At 43.3% G+C, this 22,307-nt stretch overlaps 1 protein-coding gene across 1 annotated transcript in view; it reads left to right on the top strand.

The window, feature by feature from the left end:
- The window catches only part of DUSP10 (dual specificity phosphatase 10), a 36,192-nt gene extending 14,126 nt beyond the window's left edge, over positions 1–22,066 (top strand). Inside the window, exons 3-4 of the mRNA XM_006115588.5 lie at positions 16,409–16,780; positions 21,691–22,066. Coding sequence (XP_006115650.1) covers positions 16,409–16,780; positions 21,691–21,956 — 638 coding nt within the window. The 3' untranslated portion in view covers positions 21,957–22,066. The remainder of the gene's footprint in view (positions 1–16,408; positions 16,781–21,690) is intronic.
- The last annotated feature ends 241 nt before the right edge of the window (positions 22,067–22,307 follow it).

Raw genomic sequence — 22,307 nt, 5'->3', positions numbered from 1 at the left:
ACTGAAGCCATTAGAATTCACTGGCACTTAAGACTAAATTTGATATTTTTTTCCCTACATTTTCTGCTTTTCACACTCAGACATCGCTAGCAGCTCATTTTAAATTTCAAATTTTAAAATATAGTGAGTGAGCTATGTAGAATACTGACAATGCTACAAACATTCTTCAAAATACACTTGTAAATGGGTCAGAATGCCTCACGAATCAAGGCCCTGAGAGTCAGGTTGAATGGAAGTGACTTGACCAAGGCAATTCCATGAGTCTGGGGGAGATATTAGAATTTTGGGTTTCCTTGTTCCCAGTGCCATGCTGTACTGACTGGATAATGCAGACACATTTTCTTCCACACTTGCTTGCATTCAGGGTTCTGTTTCTGCTATTAGTGCAAGATATTATATCTATTTAAAGCAGCGTGACCATACCTTCTCAGTCACTGTTGCCTTTCTCCTATTACTTGTTTTTCCTCTTTCCCATCTCTCTCTTCCTGTCCTATGTATATATCACTTTTATGATTAAAGCTTAAATGAACCAGCTTCACAGGCAGAGTAGTATCCTCTTCCCATAGAAAAGCCTTCTTCAGCAGCAGTCATGAATACTCACGTGGATGGCAATGATACAGCCCCACTTCTGTTCCCACAAGAATTGGGGGAGGGGAGGAGGAACCGCTCCATGCTACTTAGTTATTGCTACCTGATGGGCCCCTTGGATGTCAAGTTTGGGGAAGAGAATGCATTGCCCAGTGTTCAGACACAATACGTTTTTGATTCCTTACGTATTTGAGGGAAGCATCTTAAGAGACCCACTCTGTGGACACATTCTGTTAGAGGGACTCCTGTTTGAAGTTGTAAATGGGGGGGGGGAGGGGAGGAGGAGAAGGGAAACAGGCATTTGTTTGTTCCCAGTGCATGTGACAATTTTAGGGTCCAGAACTCTTTTTCTTGTTCCTTTTTTGCTTACTCCAGTAGGGAAAATGAGTGAGTGCAGAGATCTGAAGTTGGTTCACAGCCTGGATCCCTTTGAGCTGCTCAGTGATTGAGGATGCCCTAGTAGCTGTAGTGGCAAGGCACACTTGCTCTCTATGTGGAACAGGTCAGAAAAATGCACTCAGTCCTGCCAGCCACAGAGCTGGCCCTGGTGACTAATGCAGTTATGGTCAGCACCCTCTGTAATAAGAGTAGCATTGGCTGTCCGGAGGGGGGGGGGGGGGGGAGAGAGAAGGAGGGGGTCTTCTCTTCCTGCCCGAGCTCCCACAGCTTTTATATGCAATGGAACTGCTGGTAGATACAGGGAAGCTTGTGAGTGCAGCAGGCAGAACTCTTTGAAGGAGTTGGACCAGGGCTAGGGAAGTCTCTTCTGTAAGAGAAGCAGCTGCTGGACTACCTGCTTTCTTCTCTTTAACTTTGCACAGAACTTAAGTGAATGAAAGCAAACTGTGCCCTATAAACTAAGGGTGCATCTACCCTACATCCATAGGTCAAAATAAGATACACACTTTGAGTTACACAAGTTGTGTATCTTATTTCAAAATTAGATTGAAATAGCTTATTCCGAAATTTGGCTCTGTCTGCCCAGTGCCAAATTTAGAAATAACCCACTATTCCAAAATGTCCCTTTAACCCTTGTGGAATGACAGTTACAGGGACGTCGGAATGGTGAGCCCGTTATTTCGAAATCTATTTTGATATTAGAGGCCTATGTCCTCCGAAGAAACAAACTGCAATATCTCCCATAGCGTAACAGCCAGGTTTGATGTTAAGAAAATATTTCACTTAAAAGCATAAAGTGAATAAGTAGCTAGATGAGTTGTAGAAACTGTGGCTTTCTCTAAAATCTACTGTTTAAGCAGAAATATCACCAGAATTACCATGGTGACTTTAACTTCCATATTTTGAATGTGCTGAGTCAGTAGCCTTTTTCATTACCTTAATGTGCATGTTTTCCTCCATGAAGGGCAAATGGGCATTTATTGCTTTAGATATAAATATGGTGATGGCTAGGTATAGGAAAGAATCATCAATAAAATCCCAAATGGAGGTTTTTTTCCTACTGTCTTTCTCCCCCCCCCCCCCCCCCCCCCCGAAGTCCTCTTTCACTCACTCTGCTTTCAAGGTTGACCATCACTAGCTTATGTAATAGCTTTGGTGCCTTTTTATTTTCTGTGTTAAACTATGTGCTAAAGAGGGAAAAATGTTTCTGGATGACCTTTGTTGGGTTTACTCTGGCATTTCCAGTGACTATTTAATTGGACTTAATGTAAACTTAAATCCCTGTGGAAAGTGTACTTTTGCACTGAGAAGCTGATGGGCCTAATTTTGAGTGTTTGCTATAAATGCCCAGAATCCAAGGGTGGTGACCCACAGCAGTCTTCACTTGAACTTCTTTCTACAAGCATCACAATAGTGTGTCTTTGGTTTGTTTTGTTCTAAAGCGTCTGGACTAAAGAACGCTGCCTTCTCTTCCTCTAAGAACAACATAAAATGAATGAATTAGAAGAAAGTGCCATGTAATATGCTCTTAGGAATATATTTTTCAGGGAATTCTCATGTAAGCAAACTTTACTCTCCAGCAGCATATTGAGATTTTTCCAGAATCAAAGCCAGTATAATCTTCTTGGAATCCACAGATACACCCAAAGCATAGAATCATAGAACCATAGAGCTGGAAGAGACCTCAGAATGTCATCAAGTCCAGCCCCCTGCCCAAGGCAGGACCAATCCCAACTAAATCAACCCAGCCAGGGCTTTGTCAAACTGAGACATAAATACCTCTAGGGATGGAGACTCCACTACTTTCCTAGGTAACCCATTCAAGTGCTTCACCACTCTCCCAGCAAAATAGTTCTTCCTAATATCCAACCTGGACCTCTCCCACCACAACTTGAGACCATTGCTCCTTGTTCTGCCATCTGTCACTACTGAGAACAGCCTTTCTCCATCCTCTTTGGAACCTCCCTTCAGGAAGTTGAAGGCTGCTATCAAATCCCCCCTCACTCTTCACTTCTGCAGACTAAACAGACCCAACTCCCTCAGTCTCTCCTCATAGGTCATGTGCTCCAGCCCCCTAATCATTTTGGTTGCCCTCCCTGGACCCTTTCCAATGCATCCACATCCTTTTTGTAGTGGGGGAGGGGAGCCCAGAACTGGACACACTACTCCAGATGGGGCCTCACCAGAGCCGAATAAAGGGGAATAATGACATCTCTGGATCTGCTGGCATTGCTTCTCTTAATTCAACCTAATATGCCATTAGCCTTCTTGGCTACAAGGGCACACTGACTCCTATCCAGCTTCTCATCCATTGTAACCCCGTGGTCCTTTTCTGCAGAACTACTACTTAGCTGGTTGGTCCCCAGCCTGTAACAATGCTTGGGATTCTTCCGTCCCAAGTGCAGGACTCTGCACTTGTCCTTGTTGAACCTCATCAGATTTCTTGTGGCCCAATCCTCTAATTTGTCTGAGTCACTCTGGACCCTATCTCTGCCCTCAAGCGTATCTACCTCACCCCTTAGCTTAGTGATATCCGCAAACTTGCTGAGGGTGTAATCCAATAAAGATATTGAACAAAACGAGTCCTAAAACCGAACCGTGGGGCACTTCGCTAGAAACCGACCACCATCCTGACTAGCCAGCTTTCTATCTATCTTACCGTCCATTTATCCAATCCACATTCTCTTAACTTGCTGGCAAGTATATTGTGGGAGACAGTATCAAAAGCCTTGCTAAAATCAAGGTATATCGCATCCACTGTCTTTCCCATGTACACACAGCCAGTTACCTCATCATAGAAGCTAATCAGATTGGTCAGTCACGACTTGCCCTTTGTCAATCCATGCTAACTATTTCTGATCACTTTCCTCTCTTCCAAGTGCCTCAAAATGGATTCCTTAAGGATCCTTTCCATGATTTTTTTCCAGGAACCGAGGTTATAGTTCCCTGGATCGTCCTTCTTCCCTTTTTTGAAGATGGGCACTACATTTGCCTTTTTCCAATCATCCGGGATCTCTCCCGATCTCCACAACTTTTCAAAGATAATGGCCAAAGGCTCCTCAATGACACTTGCCAACTCCCTCAGCATTAAGTCCGGACCCATGGATTTGTGTACATTTAGCTTTTCTAAATAGTTCCTAACCTGTTCTTTACCCACCAAGGGCTGTCCATCTTCATCCCATCTTGCGTCACTTAGCGCATTAATCCGGGAGCTGACTTTGTCCATAAATAGAGAGGCAAAGAAAACATTGAGTACTTCAGCTTTCCCCACATCATCTATCACTAGGTTACCTCCTTTATCCAGGAGGGGCCCCACACCCTCTCTGATCACCTCCTTCTTGTTAACATGCCTGTAGAAACCTCTCTTGTTATCCTTCACATCCTTTGCCAGTTGCAATTCCAATTGTGCTTTCGCCTTCCTGATAACTCCCTGGCATTCTCGAGCTATACATTTATACCCCTCCCTGGTCATTTGTCCAAGTTTCTACTTTCTGTAAGCTCCCTTTTTGTGCTTAAGTTCACCAAGGATTTCCCCTGTAAGCCAATCTGGTCTCCTACCATGTTTGCCTCTCTTGCTACATATCGGGATGGTTTCTACACATCGGGATGGTTTCTTTCTGTGCCTTCAATAAGGCTTCTTTAAAATACTGCCAGCTATCCTGGACTCTTTCCCCTTCATGTTAGTATCCCAGGGGATTCTGCCCATCAGGTCTCTGAGGGAGTCAAAATCTGTTTTTCTGAATTCCAAGGTGTGTATTTTAGTACTCTTTTCTTCCTTTGGTCAGGATCCTGAAATCTACCATCTCATGATCACTGCTTCCGAGGTTGTCACCCACCTCTGCTTCCCCTATTAGTTCCTCCCTGTTTGTGAGCAGAAGGTCAAGCTGCGCATGGCCCCTAGTCGGATCCTTTAGCACTTGTACCAAGAAGTTATCCCCAACATTCTCCAAAAACTTCCTGGATTTCCTGTGTACTGCCGTATTGGTCTCCCAACAGATGTCAGGGTGATTTAAAGTCCCCCACGAGAACCAGGGCCTGCAATCTGGAAGCTTCTCTCAGTTGTCTGAAGAAAGCCTCATCTACCTCATCCACCTGATTCGGTGGCCTGTAGTAGACACCAGTCACATCATCACTGCTGTTGTTTGCTCCTCTAAACTTAACCCATAGACTCTCAACAGGTTTTTCTCCCTCTATACAGGCAGTCCCCGAGTTACGTGGATCCGACTTATGTCGGATCCCTACATACAAACGGGGCTTTTCTCGCCGCGGAGGACACGGGCGGCGGGACCACCCAGACGCGCTGCGGTCCCGCCACCTGCGTCCTCCGCGGCAAGAAAAGCCACTCCGCGTCTCCCTGGTCTGCTGGGGGAGGCCCCCCCAGCAGACCAGGGAGATGCGGAGCAAAGCTGTGGAGGACGCGGGCGGTGGGACCGTGGTGCATCTCGGCGGTCCCACCGCCCGCGTCTCCCTGGTTTGCTGGGGAAGGGGGGGTGCAGCTAGTGCGCCTGCTCCCCCCCCCCCCCCCCCAGCAGACCAGGCTTTTCTCGCCACGGAGGAGACGGGCGGTCCCGCCGCCCACGTCCTCTGCGGCGAGAAAAGCCGCTCCGCATCTCCCTGGTCTGCTGGGGGGAGTCCCCCAGCAGACCAGGGAGATGCGGAACAAAGCTGCGGAGGACGCGGGCGGCAGGACCCCGGCGCGTCTTGGCGGTCCCGCTGCCCGCGTCTCCCTGGTTTGCTGGGGGGAGGGTGCAGCTAGTGCACCTTCCCCGGCCCCTCCCCCTCCAGCAGACCAGGCTTTTCTCGCCAACGCCTGGGGTAGAGCAGCTGGGGCAGAGCAGCTGGGGCGCTGCCGGGTTGGTCCCCGCAGCGCCGAGGTGACTTACCCGGCAGCGCCCCAGCTGCTCTGTTCCAGGCATCCAGATTCAGCTGCTGTTGAAACTGATCAGTGGCTGATCAGTGGCTGATCCTGTAGTCAACCGCTAGTCAGTTTCAACAGCGGCTGAATCTGGACGCCAGTTCCGACTTACATACAAATTCAACTTAAGAACAAACCTACAGTCCCTATCTTGTATGTAACCTGGGGACTGCCTGTATACTGGAGTTCTGAGCAATCATAGAATAGCATAATAGTCTATTGGAGGCACAGGGTGAGGGTATAAAATGCCAATAAAAAAGTGGTAGGTTTTTTGTCTTTCACAACATGCCTGTGACCAATGATTGTCCCTGGCGTACTATTTTGGAGTAGAATGAGCACCTTAATCAACCTTTTAAGGTCAAATTGTTAGATGGTCAAGATGACATGTAAAGGCATGCTGACAGGTAATCTAGATTCAAAACTAGGGTTTTGTGTGTGTGTGTGTGTGTGTGTGTGTGGAAGGGCAGTCATAAATATTCAGTGTCTGATTTTATAAAGCATCATAACTGTGCATAGTACTGTACAGACACTAAAAAGTGGGGAGGGTCTTGGTTTGCTTAAGTATTTTGAGTCTTTTTGATTTCATCAGGGTGCCTGCCCTAAGGAAGGGGACATAGAACTAAACATTGAGCATTTAGGTTCACCTGGTTGGTGAATCTGCACACCACTTTTGAGTGGGTATAGTGCCAGAGAGAGGATTTGAGGTATGAGTGCCACCAGGGCAAGAAATGGGAAGGGAAGCTTGTTTTATTGGCTGATTGTTGGATGGTTGAAGAAGGAAAGCGATGGAGCTTGGTCTGCCAGCTGCACTATTGTTGGCAAAATAGTACAAAGTCTATCTACTGTAGACAAAATTATAGTAGGTCAGAGAGAATGTCCTGTGAACCGGAGGTCTGTTAGTGAGGAGTTGGCAAGAGTTAGACATGTTCGAAATACACCTATAAGCAACCGAAGTGTAAGAATCTTACTCCAGGTCCCTCTTTAGAAACCAGAAAGGACTTCAAAGCAATGCTGCTGAGGATGTGCTTGAACTCTCTAACCTCCTGTAGGCCACGGTTTGTTTATAAAACAGCCTCTCTAGGTAGTTCACATATGGGTGGGGCAGGGGTGAGCTCACCTTGCAGGTTCTCTGGAATGTGCTTTTATTTTGCCGTGTGTGCGTGTGTGTGTGCGTGTGTGTGTGTGTGTAAATGCTGTGAAGCCTTCACCTTGGTAGCTTGATTAGAGGGTGAAACTAGATTAGATTGGGTATATCAAGGTAAAAGTTGTTCTTTAAACAACTGTTTAGTGTTACGTTTCTTTTTAAGCTTAATTTTTTGTGGCAGGACTGACACTTTGCGCTGAGTATGGAGGGGGCAAAAAAAAAGTGCTTTTAGAACTCATCTAATTTCTTAGTAACCCATGTAAATAGAAAGGTGTAAATCAATCATGGCTCTAATTTTATTATTATTCTCTTTCAAAGATTTCAGAGGCAATTATGATGCATCAAAATCTACTTGTATTGTGAAATTGGATTTTCTTTCCCCTCCGTTCACAGGGCAAACATGTAGTTAAAATAGTCCTATTGTATCTGTGCCCCGATCTGTATACAGTCAGATGGGCCCAGTTTTGATCTGTCTTCTGTAAAACCTAGTGTAACTCCATGGAAGGCAAAGTGACTCTGGTTTTTACCAGGGTAAGGGAGATCAGAATTGGTCCCTCTTTTTTAGCTGTCCTTGCTCTGCCTTCCATCCCCTGCCATCGCACACTCCCCACAGCGCCAAATATGTCAATAGCAGTACAGGTTCCGGAGACTTGGGCTTCTGTAGCAATGGTGTCCAAGTCTTAACAAGTATTTGATGGAGGGAAATCCTGCCTTTAATTTGAAGTAGTTTGAATCAGACTTGTCAATATGGGATAACTGGGAGGCAGAACTACCTAATGCTTCCCTGGAAGTCTCAACAGTTGCTGACCTATCCTTGCTACAGCTGTGCAGCACCTCCTACAGTGGTTGAATGGAAGTGACTGCTGTATTACCAAGAAGGGTGGAGAAAATAGGTGATGGATCAGACAGAGCTATTTACTTGCATGTCTGCCCTCCCAGCAGCACTTCCTCGGACAGCCCAGGAGGCGAATCAGTGCTGGATTAAGGCATAAACTAGTTAAGTTACAGTTAAGTTACAGTTTGGGGCCTCTAAAAAGAGAATTGTTTCCATCTTGAATTTTATCAAAATTGGGTTGGTCGATAAAGGAGAAAGGGAGGGGGAGAGATTCTCTCTAAATATAGACATTTTTGTTCAAATATGACAACTATACACATCTGGCTACACAAATACATTTACCCTACTCTTAGCCTTTGTTAGCTGTTCATTATTGATAGGCAGGAGGCCAGGGCTGAGAGAGAAATAATTGCACTTGTAAAATTAGTATTTCCATGAATAAGTCTGCTAGCCATCTCCTAAGGCAGTGTTTTGTTGGCCAGCTGCTACTGGTAAAATTCTGACTTTGCCTTCATTACTTATTTAAATAAATCTCTCCGGCAATAAAATTGGGGGGAAATGTGAAGTCAGAGATGCAGTGTTGTGAAGTAATCCTGAACGCAACTCATCTTAGCAGTGATGTTGTGTATAGCATCTTCCTTGGTCAGTAAAAACTGGAAGGCCACCATCTTTTTTATGGTCCAGCGCATTCGCTCTTGTAAGGCCTTCACTCCTGTTTTCTGCAGTTTCTTTCTTGTTAGTGTATTCTTTCTTCTTTGGATTTGTACATGTGTGCTGTTGTGTATTTTAGTGTGTGTGCAGCTTCCTGCTTAATGCACTATTCATGCTTCACATGATTGAGTTTGCAGGTGATCATCTTATGGATCTTGAGGAGGATACATTTTTGTCTTGGCTTCCCTCCATGGTTTCAAGAACTTTCACTGTTTTTATAGTATGGCAAAATAAAAATCCCAACACTTCATTATGTTGTAGTGAAAATTAAATCGGAATAAACCTTTGTAAGTATGTGTTTATATATACATATATATAGTCTGGATTAAACTCCTTGTATTTTTTCAAAACATAATTGAGCATTTTTTCATTTATTCATATGAAGGATACTTTTCATTATTCATGGCATAAAAAGATTTGTATCTTCTCGTTTTCTTGTGAGAACAAATAGCTTTTGTGTTTATATATTCAACGTCCTTTATGTGAAAATAATTGCAGATTTTATAGTGTGAGTTCTCTTTCTCAGGCCCTAAGGTATGTCAAGAGCATGTCATAACCTGGCCCTGAGGAGAACTTGAGAAGAACAGTTCTAGCTCGCTTATCTTCTGCCCTAGTGGCTCTCCTTCCCTAGTGCACAATGGGCAGTGGTGAAGGAGCAAGGAAGGGAGGCTGACTGCTAGCTGTCTGTCTGCTGGAGGAATTATGGACTCTTTCCATTCTCTTTGCACGAGCTGAGAGCTGTGAAGGCAGTGGATTGAGATTAATCCCAGACATAGTGCTTGTGGCCCCACTGTTAAATGGCAGCATTGGTCCTATTATGGCTGAAACTATGGTAGCAGCAACAATATTTACGCATTGTGGCCAGATCCTCGACTCTGAGATCAAAGACTGAAGCAAAGTTGATAGGGGGAAGTAAATAATGCCCATGCTCCCTGCTCACAATATATGATACTGTGGATCGGCAAACCCATTCACAAACTTTTGGCGGACCAGTAACATTTTATTTGCATATTTATTATGCAAATAATGAACATGCAAATAAAATGCTGCTGGTCACCAAAAGCCCTGGCCTCCAGAGCCCCCTGTACCAGCCCTAACCCCTAGAGCCTGTTTATTCCCCATCTGTTCCTATTAGCAGAATTAGGGAGCCCTGTTGGCAGAGATACTCCTGTGCAGCCAGGGAGAAGTTCACACCAAAAATTAATATTCACTACAATTATTTTGGATGATTTACTGGAATTAATTAACTCGCCAGGATGTGGGGAAAATTCCAACAGTGCCTTCGCTTGCCTGCCTGCCTGCCTGCCCTAATTCTTAAGAGAGCTTGTCTTCCCTGCAAGCTTTGGGTCAGCAAAGCCCTGGCTGCTTAGAGCTGCCACCATGGCTGCAGCCCTTGCCACCCCCAGTCGCTGGCGCAGATGACTGCCACCCGCAGGCACCTAGTGGTCCAGGCCGCGGTCCAGTGGTTGGGAACTGCTTGCCCCAGATCATGGATCATGATAAAAAGCAGAAATCAGCCCTCCCCACGGAACAACTTTGATTCCCTAGACATGCAGATAGTTATGAAAACAGTCCTGTAACTCTTATAGATCTTGGAAGCCAGCCTGAAGTATGATTTTGCTAGTGTAGTTCTTGGGATAGTGGAAGGTGAGGACTTTTCCAATAGATCTGGGACATTGTTCATGCAGTTGGAACAGACTAAAATTAAACAGTGCAATGCATGCCCCACTGTGTGTGTGTGTGTGTGTGTGTGTGTGTGTGTGTGTGTGACTGACTTTCCCTTTAATCATCCTGCACTTTGAATCAATTTGACATGAAGTCATCTGTTCATTAATAACACAGAAGCAGTTTAATGGTGGTTTTAGTGGGGAAAAATACACAAGACTGTCATCAGCTGTTGCTTCTGGCTTTTCTGCAGTAATGCAAATAAATGAGGTCACTGGTTTAAAGGAGCAGGCTGTACTTGCACAAATCCAAAGTGTCCTCTTAAACAATGTGGCTACGTCTACACTGGCCCCTTCTCCGGAAGAGGCATGCTAATTTCGAACTTTGGAATAGGGAAATCCGTGGGAGATTTAAATATCCCCGGGGGCTACATCTACACTGGCCCCTTTTCCGGAAGGGGCGTGTAAATTTCACTAGTCGTCGTAGGGAAATCCGCGGGGGATTTAAATATCCCCCGCGGCATTTAAATAAAAATGTCCGCCGCTTTTTTCCGGCTTTTAAAAAAGCCGGAAAAGAGCGTCTAGACTGGCCCCGATCCTCCGGAAAAAGTGCCCTTTTCCGGAGGGTCTTATTCCTACTTCAAAGTATCCCCTACTTCAAAGTAGGAATAAGACCCTCCGGAAAAGGGCACTTTTTCCGGAGGATCGGGGCCAGTCTAGACGCTCTTTTCCGGCTTTTTTAAAAGCCGGAAAAAAGCGGCGGACATTTTTATTTAAATGCCGCGGGGGATATTTAAATCCCCCGCGGATTTCCCTACGACGACTAGTGAAATTTACACGCCCCTTCCGGAAAAGGGGCCAATGTAGACGTAGCCTGGGGGATTTAAATAAACATGGCCGCCGTTTTTTTTCCGGCTTGGGGAAAAGCTGGAAAAGAGCGTCTAGACTGGCGCGATCCTCCGGAATAAAGCCCTTTTCTGGAGGATCTCTTATTCCTACTTGAAAGGGCTTTATTCCGGAGGATCGCGCCAGTCTAGACGCTCTTTTCCAGCTTTTCCCCAAGCCGGAAAAAAAGCGGCGGCCATGTTTATTTAAATCCCCCGGGGGATATTTAAATCTCCCACGGATTTCCCTATTCCAAAGTTCGAAATTAGCATGCCTCTTCCAGAGAAGGGGCCAGTGTAGACGTAGCCTGTGTGCATGCCTGTTGCAATATGGCATTATTATTGCTCCTGGCATGCCCCAGATATTACCTGCTGAAGACTCTTATTTGTTTAGAAATTACAAAATCCTGCTTTGAAGTTAAGAGTTGGGGTGTGTGTTTGTGTAAGTGGACTGCATTAACAAAATTACAGGGTTTTTTCGTAAATTTGGTACTACTCTCTACTGCAGTTTTTCTGCTAGTGGAATACATAGATTGGAGCAAGTATGAAATGAAGATCTAGACAATCACCTCAGCCAGTATTTTCCTGTAGTCTTCACTTATATGGAATGAAGTTTTGTTGTCTTACAATAATCTAGGGTAGTTCTGAAATATATATGTAAAAGGTCTGTTTTGTCACTAGGGGGTCACATGTCCCGTCTAAATCTGGACATTACATCTACAGGCGGTGTGATGTCAGAAATATGTTCCTGTTTTGTAACTCAACCAGAACATGCAGTTCCTGTTAAAATTAGAATGTAAAGATCTGCATTAACTGTGTCAGCAACAAATATTCTTTTGTTTTTCTGAAAGGGTACAGATGTTGCATGGTGGTAGCTCTTTAAGATACTGTTTAGTGACCCACTCCTCGCCCACCCCCCCGCTACCACCACCAGCACAGGATGAAGTCGCTCTTAATTCTTCATGTTGCAGATGATTCTGCCAATGAAAGTTTCCTAATTCCTGCTAATTAGTTATGAGATCATTTTTAGAGCCCTGTAAATCTGCAGATGTCCGCACCCATGGATGCGGATATCCGTGGCTCATTTTTGTGGGTACAGATGCAGAGACGAAAATTTTGTGTCCATGCAGGGCTCTAACCATTTTGTTTGTTTAGTGAATACAATACAATGTAATCTCCGAATAGACCCACTGAATGTCCGCCACATTGTTAGTATGCTTTTTTTCTAGTTTTTAAAAATTGCTGAGGCTCAAGTCTCCATTGACCTACCTGTGCCAGCCTGTCTGTCATTAAGAGTATGGCTTCCTTGATTTCACTCAAATACCTGGATTTTCTAGGTGTCCTGCATACCTGCAAATCCCATTGACTTTAGATGTGGGTGTGGTGTGACCTGAAAATCTGCTCATCAGGCACGTAGGGTGAGAAGAGTACCTACCAGCAGTTTCATACAATCTCTGCAGAAATGCTTTGTAATGAAGTAGCTGCATCTGATTATAACAGAATGAGGTTGTACTGTTCATTGCATGCAGGTAGGTGGATAAAACCAGCAATAAGGTGTTACATAATGTTGAGCCTGAGAGCTCTCAGGCTCATCAAAACCAGCCATAGTTGCTATTATAGCTGTGTATATCTTCTGCCAGAATATTTCACTCACTTGAGTTGGAACTCTTTTCCTGGAACAAGGTACTACTCTGCTAGATACAGTACCCTTAGTCACACTAATTATATAGACATGTCTTTAGTGGTACCTGAGCAATAGACTCCCATGCCAGCAAACCCACTTTTTCTCTTCAGACTTGAGGTTTGCTTATCTGGACACGTGTGCGTGCGTGTGTGTGTTTTGCATAATGCTATATATTTTTTTAATGTGCAGTTTACTTTTTATATAATGATGCATTTCCCCCCCCCTTTTTTTTCTCCGCCCTCACCTCTCTGTTCAGCGCACTCCTCCATTCTTGCACTATGACCTGGGAAGCTTTGGAAGTGAAGTGTAACAGTACAGATCAGTGTCATCCATAGCTCCTCCTATAGCTTAAAAAAAAATGGAGCTTTTGAAATGCCTCCCCTCCTACCACCTAGTTTTCCTGAGGTTCTTTCCTTGATAGCAATGACATGGTGAGATCCTTATCACTAAGTTTGGAACCCCCTGTAGGTCATTATCGACCTTGTCTTGTCTTGGGGTTGACTTTACATTCTGGCATAACAACTCTCCTCTGAAAGGGGTTTTACTTACACGGACATGCAGATGGGGACTCCATCTTAACTTTGAAAATCAGGAAATTCACTTGTCATGCATCTCTTATTATTCCAGCAATCGAATGGTATAAATTGCACTCCGACATTTTCACAAAGCACTTGTTTAAATTACCTACTAGTATCGAGGACTCATTGTGTTAAGTGCTGTAAAAACACACAGAGATTCTGTATAAAATTTGGTTCGTTGTATGTTTGGGAAACATGCACTCTGAAAATGCCTTTGGAAAGCTATTGTGCTTGCTTTAATTTCTTTAAAAAACCAAGCCAAGGAGGAAATGTGCACCTAATTATTGGGAGGAGGGAGGACTGACTGCCTTATTGGGGATTGCCCTGCGGTTTCCGCTCCTAACCAACAGGTCTGTTGTGGCAGAGGAATTTTGGACACTCAGATTGTGTCTCCCTCTCTGCTTCCACCTGCTGGTTTCAGACTGGCAAGAAATGTGGAGGAGGTGGTAGTAGCTGCATGCAGTATTATGAAACTGGTTAAAATCCTATGACTGAAATTGGTAGGGCCCTACTCATGAGTCTTTTGACATCTTGAGCTAAAGGAGTTGTTTTCTTGCATGGACTGAGGAATTTTCAATACTTTGGATCTTAGCAGAACCCAAACCTTAGGGGTGAGTTTGGAAGCATGTATTATACTTCAAATACTTAACAGGCTAGCCTAACCTTTACTCCCAGTCTCTTCTGATGTCCCATCTTTACCTTTTTTACTTAAAAAAACAAAAACCTGTTCCTTTTATAAGACCAGTAAAAAGTGTTTGTGCCACAACTCCTCGAAACTGTTTCTTTTCACTGGACAATTTAAACCATGTTGATTTTTCTCGCTTTCCTGCATCCACCTCACCTCTCAGATAGACTTGTAAAAGTCCTGCTAGAGAGCCTGATTTGCTCTACACAGTTTTTGTCCTAGAACTATTAGAGTGAAGTGTCTTTAAAACAACTGAATAGAATGTGTGAGTTGGAGTTTAAGGTTAGGAAAGGTGTCTTAGGCTACTTCCACTCTGCAGCACTATTTTGGGATACAGAAGGTAATATAACGGGCTTGCTATTCCAACGTCCCTGTAAACCTCATTCCACAAGGTGTAAGAGATGTTTTGGAATAGCAGGTTATTTTGCAATTTGGCGCTGTGTAGGCAGCGCCAAATAAGCTATTTTGAAATTAACTTGAAATAAACTATGCAATTGGCATAGCTCAAATTGTGTAGCTTATTTCAAGCGACTCGTGCAATGTAGATGCACCCTTACAGTCTAATGCTGCTGTCAGCTCTAGGCAAAATTAACTTACCAGTAGGGTTGCCAGGCGTCCAGTTTTGAACCGGACAGTCCAGTATTTGAGCTTTCTGTTCGGGAAATAAATTGAGAATATAAATGTCCGGTACTTTCTAAATAAGATGTCATGTAGATCGTGATGATGTAATGTCAAGTGTGTCCGGTATTTTTGTTGAAACCATCTGGCAGCAAATGAAGAACAAAGTCTGTCAAAATGACTGAAACATTGTTTCAGCTACCCTAGACTAACAGGGCTACATTTCTATCACTGTCAAAATGACTGTGTGTTTAGGTTTCCATAATTTAAAATCTTTTTCGCCTAGCAGTGAATTACCAAGCAGACAAAAATACTAAGCAGACAAAAATCAAGTATTTAAACTTAATTTAGCAAGATGATGATGCTTAAGCATTTATTTTGGCTAGTGCAGCTTTTTCTGGTAACCTTTTTATATCTTTGTCTTAGATTTAACTAAGCCAAAAAAAAAAAAAACACAAAGTTCATTTGAATCCAAACATTTTGATTGATTGCTTCTAAATATTGGCTGCATGTAATTCCACATGGCTTCAATAAAACACACAATCTTACATGTGTACTAAAGGGGTATCATGTCAGTTTCCCCTCCCCCCCAATTAGGCCAAGGCGGTCCCAAGCCACCTGTTAGCATTACGTCATTGACTCCCAAGAACACAGTTGTACCAAAGGCCTTAAACAAAGTAGTTCTTCTAGTATTGTTTGCACGCAAAAAGCTGATGTCATGCCAACTGATGTCATTGTATGCCTTTGTGTAATTGCTATGGAAACCAGGCAGGTGGGGAGCCTGGAGCTGATGTCATCGGGGAATGAGGTGTAGAAAGAATTTAAAAATGATTCTGCTTTTCGTCTAGTGTCTTGTGGTGCCATTCTCTTGAAAGCAGTGGTTTTTTCTCCAATCCAAACTGCTAATACATACACAGGGGAAGTATAACTTAAACCTATTTTTCCCAAGCCACTTCCTCACCCTTTTAATTTTGTAAAATAATAAAGGTTGTTGAATATTTGCATCTAGACTAGGCAGAGAAAGGGGGGGGCTGGTGTTTGCTGTTTATAAAGTGACCTGCTTGGCCTTGATAATTTTATCAGGAATATGCTGTTTAAATAAAACTTCATCACTCTGTTGCCCGGCATGAAGAATTAATGGATTCTGTTGCCTTCCATTTGTTGACTTTTGAAAATGTTGTGCTGGGTTGTCTCGACTGAACAGATCAATAAAGGCCTTGAACAGATAAAGTTAACTTTTGTATATCACAGCTCAAATGTCTAACCCTCCCATCCTGCAGTCTTTAATCACTTTGCTTTAAATGCTGTACAGTTTTGGTCAGGTCAATTCCTTGCAATCACCCTACAGAATTAGACGTTCCAGTGAAATGGGGTGCGACTGTGTACTGATGTGTTGCATGAAAACATGTTTGTCTGTTAACTTATTTCCTGGTATGTCTTGTCTATAGTTGGAATAAATTGCAGCAGCTGTTACCAATGGTACAGCTGCTCGGATGGTAGCAAAAATGTAAGCATTAGCCCTGATAGGGGATCAGGCACTCTTACCACTGTTAGGAAAACCTGTTTGGGGGAGGCAAACCCTCAGGCAGAGTGTAGAGCTGAAGAAAATCTATGTGAGTGATTTATATTCCTCCGTTATCTCCAGCTGAAATCTCTTCCCAGTCACTCACCCTTTTCCTCCCTCTTCTCTCTCCCTCTCTCAGGTGGACTCAGCAGTTTTAAACAGAACCATGAAAACCTCTGCGATAACTCCCTCCAACTTCAGGAGTGCCCCGAAGGAGGAGGAGGTGCATCTGTGGTGCCAGCCACACTACCTCAGTCCATCCCCACCACTCCAGACATAGAGAATGCTGAGCTGACCCCCATTTTGCCCTTCCTCTTCCTCGGAAACGAGCACGATGCTCAGGACTTGGAGAAGATGCAGAGGATGAACATAGGCTACGTAATCAACGTGACCACTCACCTTCCCCTCTACCATTATGAGAAAGGCTTGTTCAACTATAAGCGACTCCCCGCCACCGACAGCAACAAGCAGAATCTCAGGCAGTACTTTGAAGAGGCTTTTGAATTCATCGGTAACTTTCTTTGCTTGGCCATTTGCTCTTGTTATAACCCTTGATACCTGTATGAAAACCTTTGAATGAACATAGTGCTTTGTGGGCAGCACAGAAAGCTTCTGACCCGAATTATTGTGAGAAACACTGACCACCTTCAGAGCCCCTTCACTTCAGAATTGTAGCACTGCTTATTCAGGCTTCAAGTCCTCTTTAGCCACGCACAGCGGCAATGTTACCAAACCCCAACTGTTCAAAACAAAGGAGTAATCGTGAGATTTGGTTTTAAAAAAATGTATTTGCCTTCTGAGTTCTTAAGTGTCACATTTTCCAGTTTTCTCACTAGTCAGAAGGGCTAAAACCTTGCACTCTTTAAAGAACTGAGAGTCTAATGCCAGAAGTGGAGGCTTTACTTGTGGTGGTACAATTTTAAGAGGTGGCCACATTTGTTAGCTTTCCCAATACACTGTAATGCCAACCTGATAACCGGGAGGGTAGACAGAATAGCTCAATTTTTCTCACCTAGCCCTGGTCTATACTAGGGAGTTATTTCAAAATAACAGGCAGAGCATCCACGCTCCCAAGCCCGTTACTTCAAAATAACGGGCTGATTATTTCAAAATAACAACTCCTGCTTTCTATGAGGAATAACACTTATTTCAAAATAGCATTAGTGTGGATGCTCTACTGCTGCTATTTTGAAATAACTGCTCCCCAGAGTCATTCAGAGTAATTACTCCCCAGTGCTTCCTGGGACTCTGAATCAAGATAGCGCATGCACAGTAAGGGAACTAATTTCGAAAGAGTTATTTTGGGAGTTATTTATTTTGAAATAGTTTCCTAATGTAGACATGCCTCTGGTGCCCTAACCCACCCCTTAGTCTCTGCCCTATTCTTTAGTAATTGAAAACACTACACCTTGCAGTAATGTTTTGGAGCCCTATCATAGTAGGTTGGCTTGTTTGAGGCCTATGCTTGGTAGGAATGAATTGTAATTTTTTTAACAGTTAATTACTTAACTTAACCATATGGACAATCTTGACATTGTCAAAAGTAATTTGCTGAGATTTTTCTTGTATTGTTATCCTTGCTGGCTAAACCATGAAGACTGCACAAGAATATTGATTAAAAGCATGCTTGCTAGGTACGCTCATTTAGGATGAACAGTCCATATTTTATTTTCTCTGAAGCCAAATACTTACCACTTTTCTGCTCTGCCCCTTTAAAAATCTTGTTCTGGCTGGTTGTGTGTCAATGACAAGAGATGGTCTTTTTTTTTTCCTCTTAAAAAATAGTCTTCAACCTTCGAACCGTGGCAGACCTTGCACAAAATGCTTTATCTGTGCTCATTCATCTTCATAGCATTCTTGTAGGCTGTGAGTAGAGTTTGGAGTCCAGGGCCTGCTTTCAGAAAGGACCCGTCCGCACATACTGTGGCCAGTGTGCCTCTGGGCTCGGGTTGGCAGAGACTCGCTAGCTCTGCTCCCATTAGCATGGTAAAAATAACATTGAAATTAGCCACTTAAGTACGTACCAGAAGAGTTTGGGCAGGTTTTTACTCTTGGCAAACAGCCTTGGCTACTTCAGGTTATGCTACTATTTATGTTCTGCTTGAGTAGAGCTAGGTCATGTTTCTCAACTCCAGTAGACGGACATGCGCCCAGCTGCATTGTGAATGCACCCTAAGGCCAATGAATGCAGCCAAAGGCCCACCAGTTTTTTTTGTCAGAATATAGGTTCAATCTGAGTCTTAATGATCTTCCAGTCTCTTCCCACAGTTCTTCCTCACATGCCCAGGATAGACCAGTTCACCTGCAAGTCCCTGCTAATGAATCCTAGAGTGCCTCTGCTTACTGCAGCACAAAGAACCAGAAGCCCCAGTGTGACACCTGAGGGAGTGTGTTACCAGTCAGCATGCACTAACTGTGGTAGGGCTTTTCTTTGCTAATCCAGCTGTAAGTCCCCTGGGACAAATGTGCTGCGAAGATATCCTTTAGGAGCACACAGTAGCACTGTTTTAGTCGATATTCCCAGGCCCACAGTTGGGTCTGCTAGCTGGTCCTCCCCATCCCTCCCCCAGTGCTTGTGAGTTTCAGAAGAGCTGCATCTTCATAGCTCTAATTGACTTGCTCTGTAGTTGGGATGTCAGAGGTGCTGAACACCAGGTCCTTGTTGGCTCCATTAGGACTCTGCTGAGTTGATACTAGTGGATCCAATTGGAAGTTGCATGTATTAACAAAGGATTTGCCAATAGGCCACATGGTGTGGACTGTGTGTGTGTGTGTGTGTGCGCGTGCACATGTGTGAAAGTAAGCGTGCTGAAATGTTGTGTTGTAATGGCCCTGCATAGACCCTGCTAGTGCAAATGAAAAGGTACCTAATTTGTATTGTACTGTAGAGGTCTGTTTGAAATGTGGCTACATTAACAAAACCTTTTTTTTTGCACTAGCAGGGTCTGTATGGGGCTGTTACAATGCAACACTATAGTGCTTGCTGCAACACATACCCTGCCGTCTCTACTGTGGGACCATGTAGACAAGCCCTTCGTTTCAGCATACTGTGCTATTCTACTTGGTTTTTCCTTCATGGCAGAGCTAAGGCTAGTGTCAGTTTAGAGAGGGTGTGGAGAATGGAGAATTTCTCACTCTGCTCAGTCCATATGTATTTTTTTTTAATTATGCCAATGTACCAAGAATCTCACGTAATGGTTACATCATTGTGACTGTTACTATAAATAAGTTACTTGTGACTGTTAATAAAATAAGTAGACAGAAGGTAATTATGACTGTTGGAATTCAGCTAGGGCACAATAAGGTTAACATCTTGGTACTTCCTAGAGATCTCAGGGTTGCTGTTCTTCAACCATATTTCACCAGTTTATTTACCGTCTGCTTCCTATAGTGGCAGCCCTACGCTTGGCTCCACCAGGAGTAGCAGCAGAGCAGTGATTAAGGATATTGAAGTGTACTGTCTCCTTGTGTACTTGGCACACATAACTGGTCACATGTAACCAATTATGCTCCTGTAAACTGTACTAAATTAGCTTCACTAAACCTGGATTACAGCAGGGGTGGAAAAGCTAAAATGGCCTCACTGGAAGGTGAGGAGGTGAACACAAGGGAGGGAAGAAATCTTGTTTGATATTGTTAATTTTTAAAAAGAGAAGCTAGGTCATGTAACCAGGTAAACCCTGAATTTCTCTTTCATGAGGAACAGAAGGCACAGTGAGTCCTTGTTTATATTGTGGAATTTAGGAAGGTCTCATCCATTCTTGAGAAGAGGGTCTATATTCAGCATTCATATCAATTGCAGGATTAGAGCCCATTGAAACCATTCCCAGGCTACATGTGGTCTCTTACCTGATCCAAGTGCACAGAGAAGTACAAGAAGGCCTCGCACTGGCAGAAAGTGTTTCCCCTTTTTTTTTTTTTTGTAATGGCAGCCTGAAGGCTTTTACAGGTTTATTAAACAGCTATCTTGTATTAGGTAGCTACATTTGCCGTTAAGTAACCAGTCAGGGCTTGCTCGTTTTTTTTTTTTTTTTTTTTTTTTTCTCCCCTGGGGGAAATTTTTAAAGTCAGTTTGAAAAGAATTGGAAACATCTTAAACTGTGTATTTTTAAAATAAATCCATTGATCTGGGGGTTTTCAGGCTGAAGTCATAAAATGTGAAAAGGTCCCAAGAGTTCATGTAGCTATAAATCTCCAGCTTTACTTCCTTCGATGCCAACTGGCAAAAAAATATCCTGGGGGAGTGTAGCCTAATTTGTTCTGTCAGAATAAAAGTCCTGATTTTGATGCTTGTTTATTCACACTTGTTAGCTGTTTCCTTTTGCTCAAACCCATGTGAAGTGCATGTACCTGGTTTGTGAATTTTTGTGTGGGGGAAAAAAACTACCAACCTAAAGTTAGGAACATCCATTATGGTTCTATTGCTTTTGCTTTAGGGATTGATCATTCCAAAAATATTCAGGGGAGGGAGGACAGATAGTGTAGTGTCCCCCCAAATACTACTGAGGTACCCTCTCTCACCATTACTGTGTTGCACCAAGGAACACACATCTTCGGTTAATCCTTAGAACCGAAATTGGGTATAGGACTCATCATAACCACCTTTCTTTACACTGCTAAAGGTGACTAAGACTGAGCAAGGCGCTGAGGGGAAGTTGGAGCATACCATTCTTGTCTTACACAGTAAGGAACTGGGAGTCAGAATTTCTGGGGTCTCTTTCCAACTTTGCCAGAGACTTGCTGAGTGACCCGGGCAAATTAATTTAACTTCTTTACAGCTTATTCTTTTGCAAAATGGGTCTAATACTTGGTGCTTTTGCAAAGAGATTATGAAAGAATGTCAGGCAATAGTTCATCCAAAGTGCAGATCAGTAGAAATCTTTCCAAAAATAGAATGTTTCCATCCAAGTAACTTACAATGAGTAGTGAGTGTAAGCTTATAACACCTTTATGGGAGGTGGTATTAACCTCTGGGCCTCCGTTTTCCTCATTTAAATGGTGTTAAGTCACATGCCTAATAGGAGAGTTGAACTCTGTTCCCTTTCAAGCATAAATATCCTGCTGCCTAGTCCTATGCCTTGACTATTCAGGAAGTAGCAGGATCTTTAAATAGTCCTCTGCAGTGTCTGCAACACAACCACTGTAATGTTGTGCCCATATAACAGCAATTGATAAGAAATAGTCTACCTGAGCCAAAGTAGAGGACTTTTTTACAGTCCAGTTGATTTCCCAGTTTTTAAAAATTTTGCTGTGTGTGTAACCTAAATAAGGGGGTTTTCACTGAGATTTTCCTTCCAATTCATTGTAAATTGGATTGAGATCTGATTTTGTTTGTATTTGTTTTTATTTGAAAAACAAAACACTCCCCCTTTCCAGCAATGTGTTACTTCTGTCTTTTTTTCTGTTTTTGTTTGTTTCCAGAGGAAGCGCACCAGTGTGGAAAAGGCCTCCTTATTCACTGCCAGGCTGGCGTGTCCCGCTCTGCCACTATTGTCATAGCTTACTTAATGAAGCACACGCGGATGACCATGACGGATGCATACAAATTTGTCAAAGGAAAACGACCAATCATTTCTCCTAATCTTAACTTTATGGGACAATTACTGGAGTTTGAAGAAGATCTAAATAATGGCATTACACCACGAATCCTCACACCAAAGCTGATTGGGGTAGAGACTGTAGTGTGATAGTGAAGTTAAGAGGGGACGTATAATAAAGGGATTATCATACTCTTCACTCGATGGGGGGTGGGTGTGGCTGGATTGTGTTTTTTTTTTTTTTTTTTTTTTTTTTTTTTTTTTAAATTGTACCAACTTGGCGATTAAACTTTTTTGGGGGGGAGGACAGGAAAAGGTTTTTAAAACGAATCCCAAGAACTTCACTACATTTGATGGAATGGCCATTGAGATTCCCTTCCTAAAAACTGACAAAGCAGGGAGGCTTCCAAATAAAATGATTTTTTAAAAATCAACACCACAGGAAAAAAACAACTGCTTCTTTGTTTCTTTTTATTTCTTTTTTTAGCCACTTGTAGAGTT

Source organism: Pelodiscus sinensis, chromosome 3, assembly GCF_052426305.1.
Source record: "Pelodiscus sinensis isolate ZL-2025 chromosome 3, ASM5242630v1, whole genome shotgun sequence".
NCBI classification, from domain to species: domain Eukaryota; kingdom Metazoa; phylum Chordata; order Testudines; family Trionychidae; genus Pelodiscus; species Pelodiscus sinensis.
This window is presented reverse-complemented; position numbering and strand designations above follow the sequence as displayed.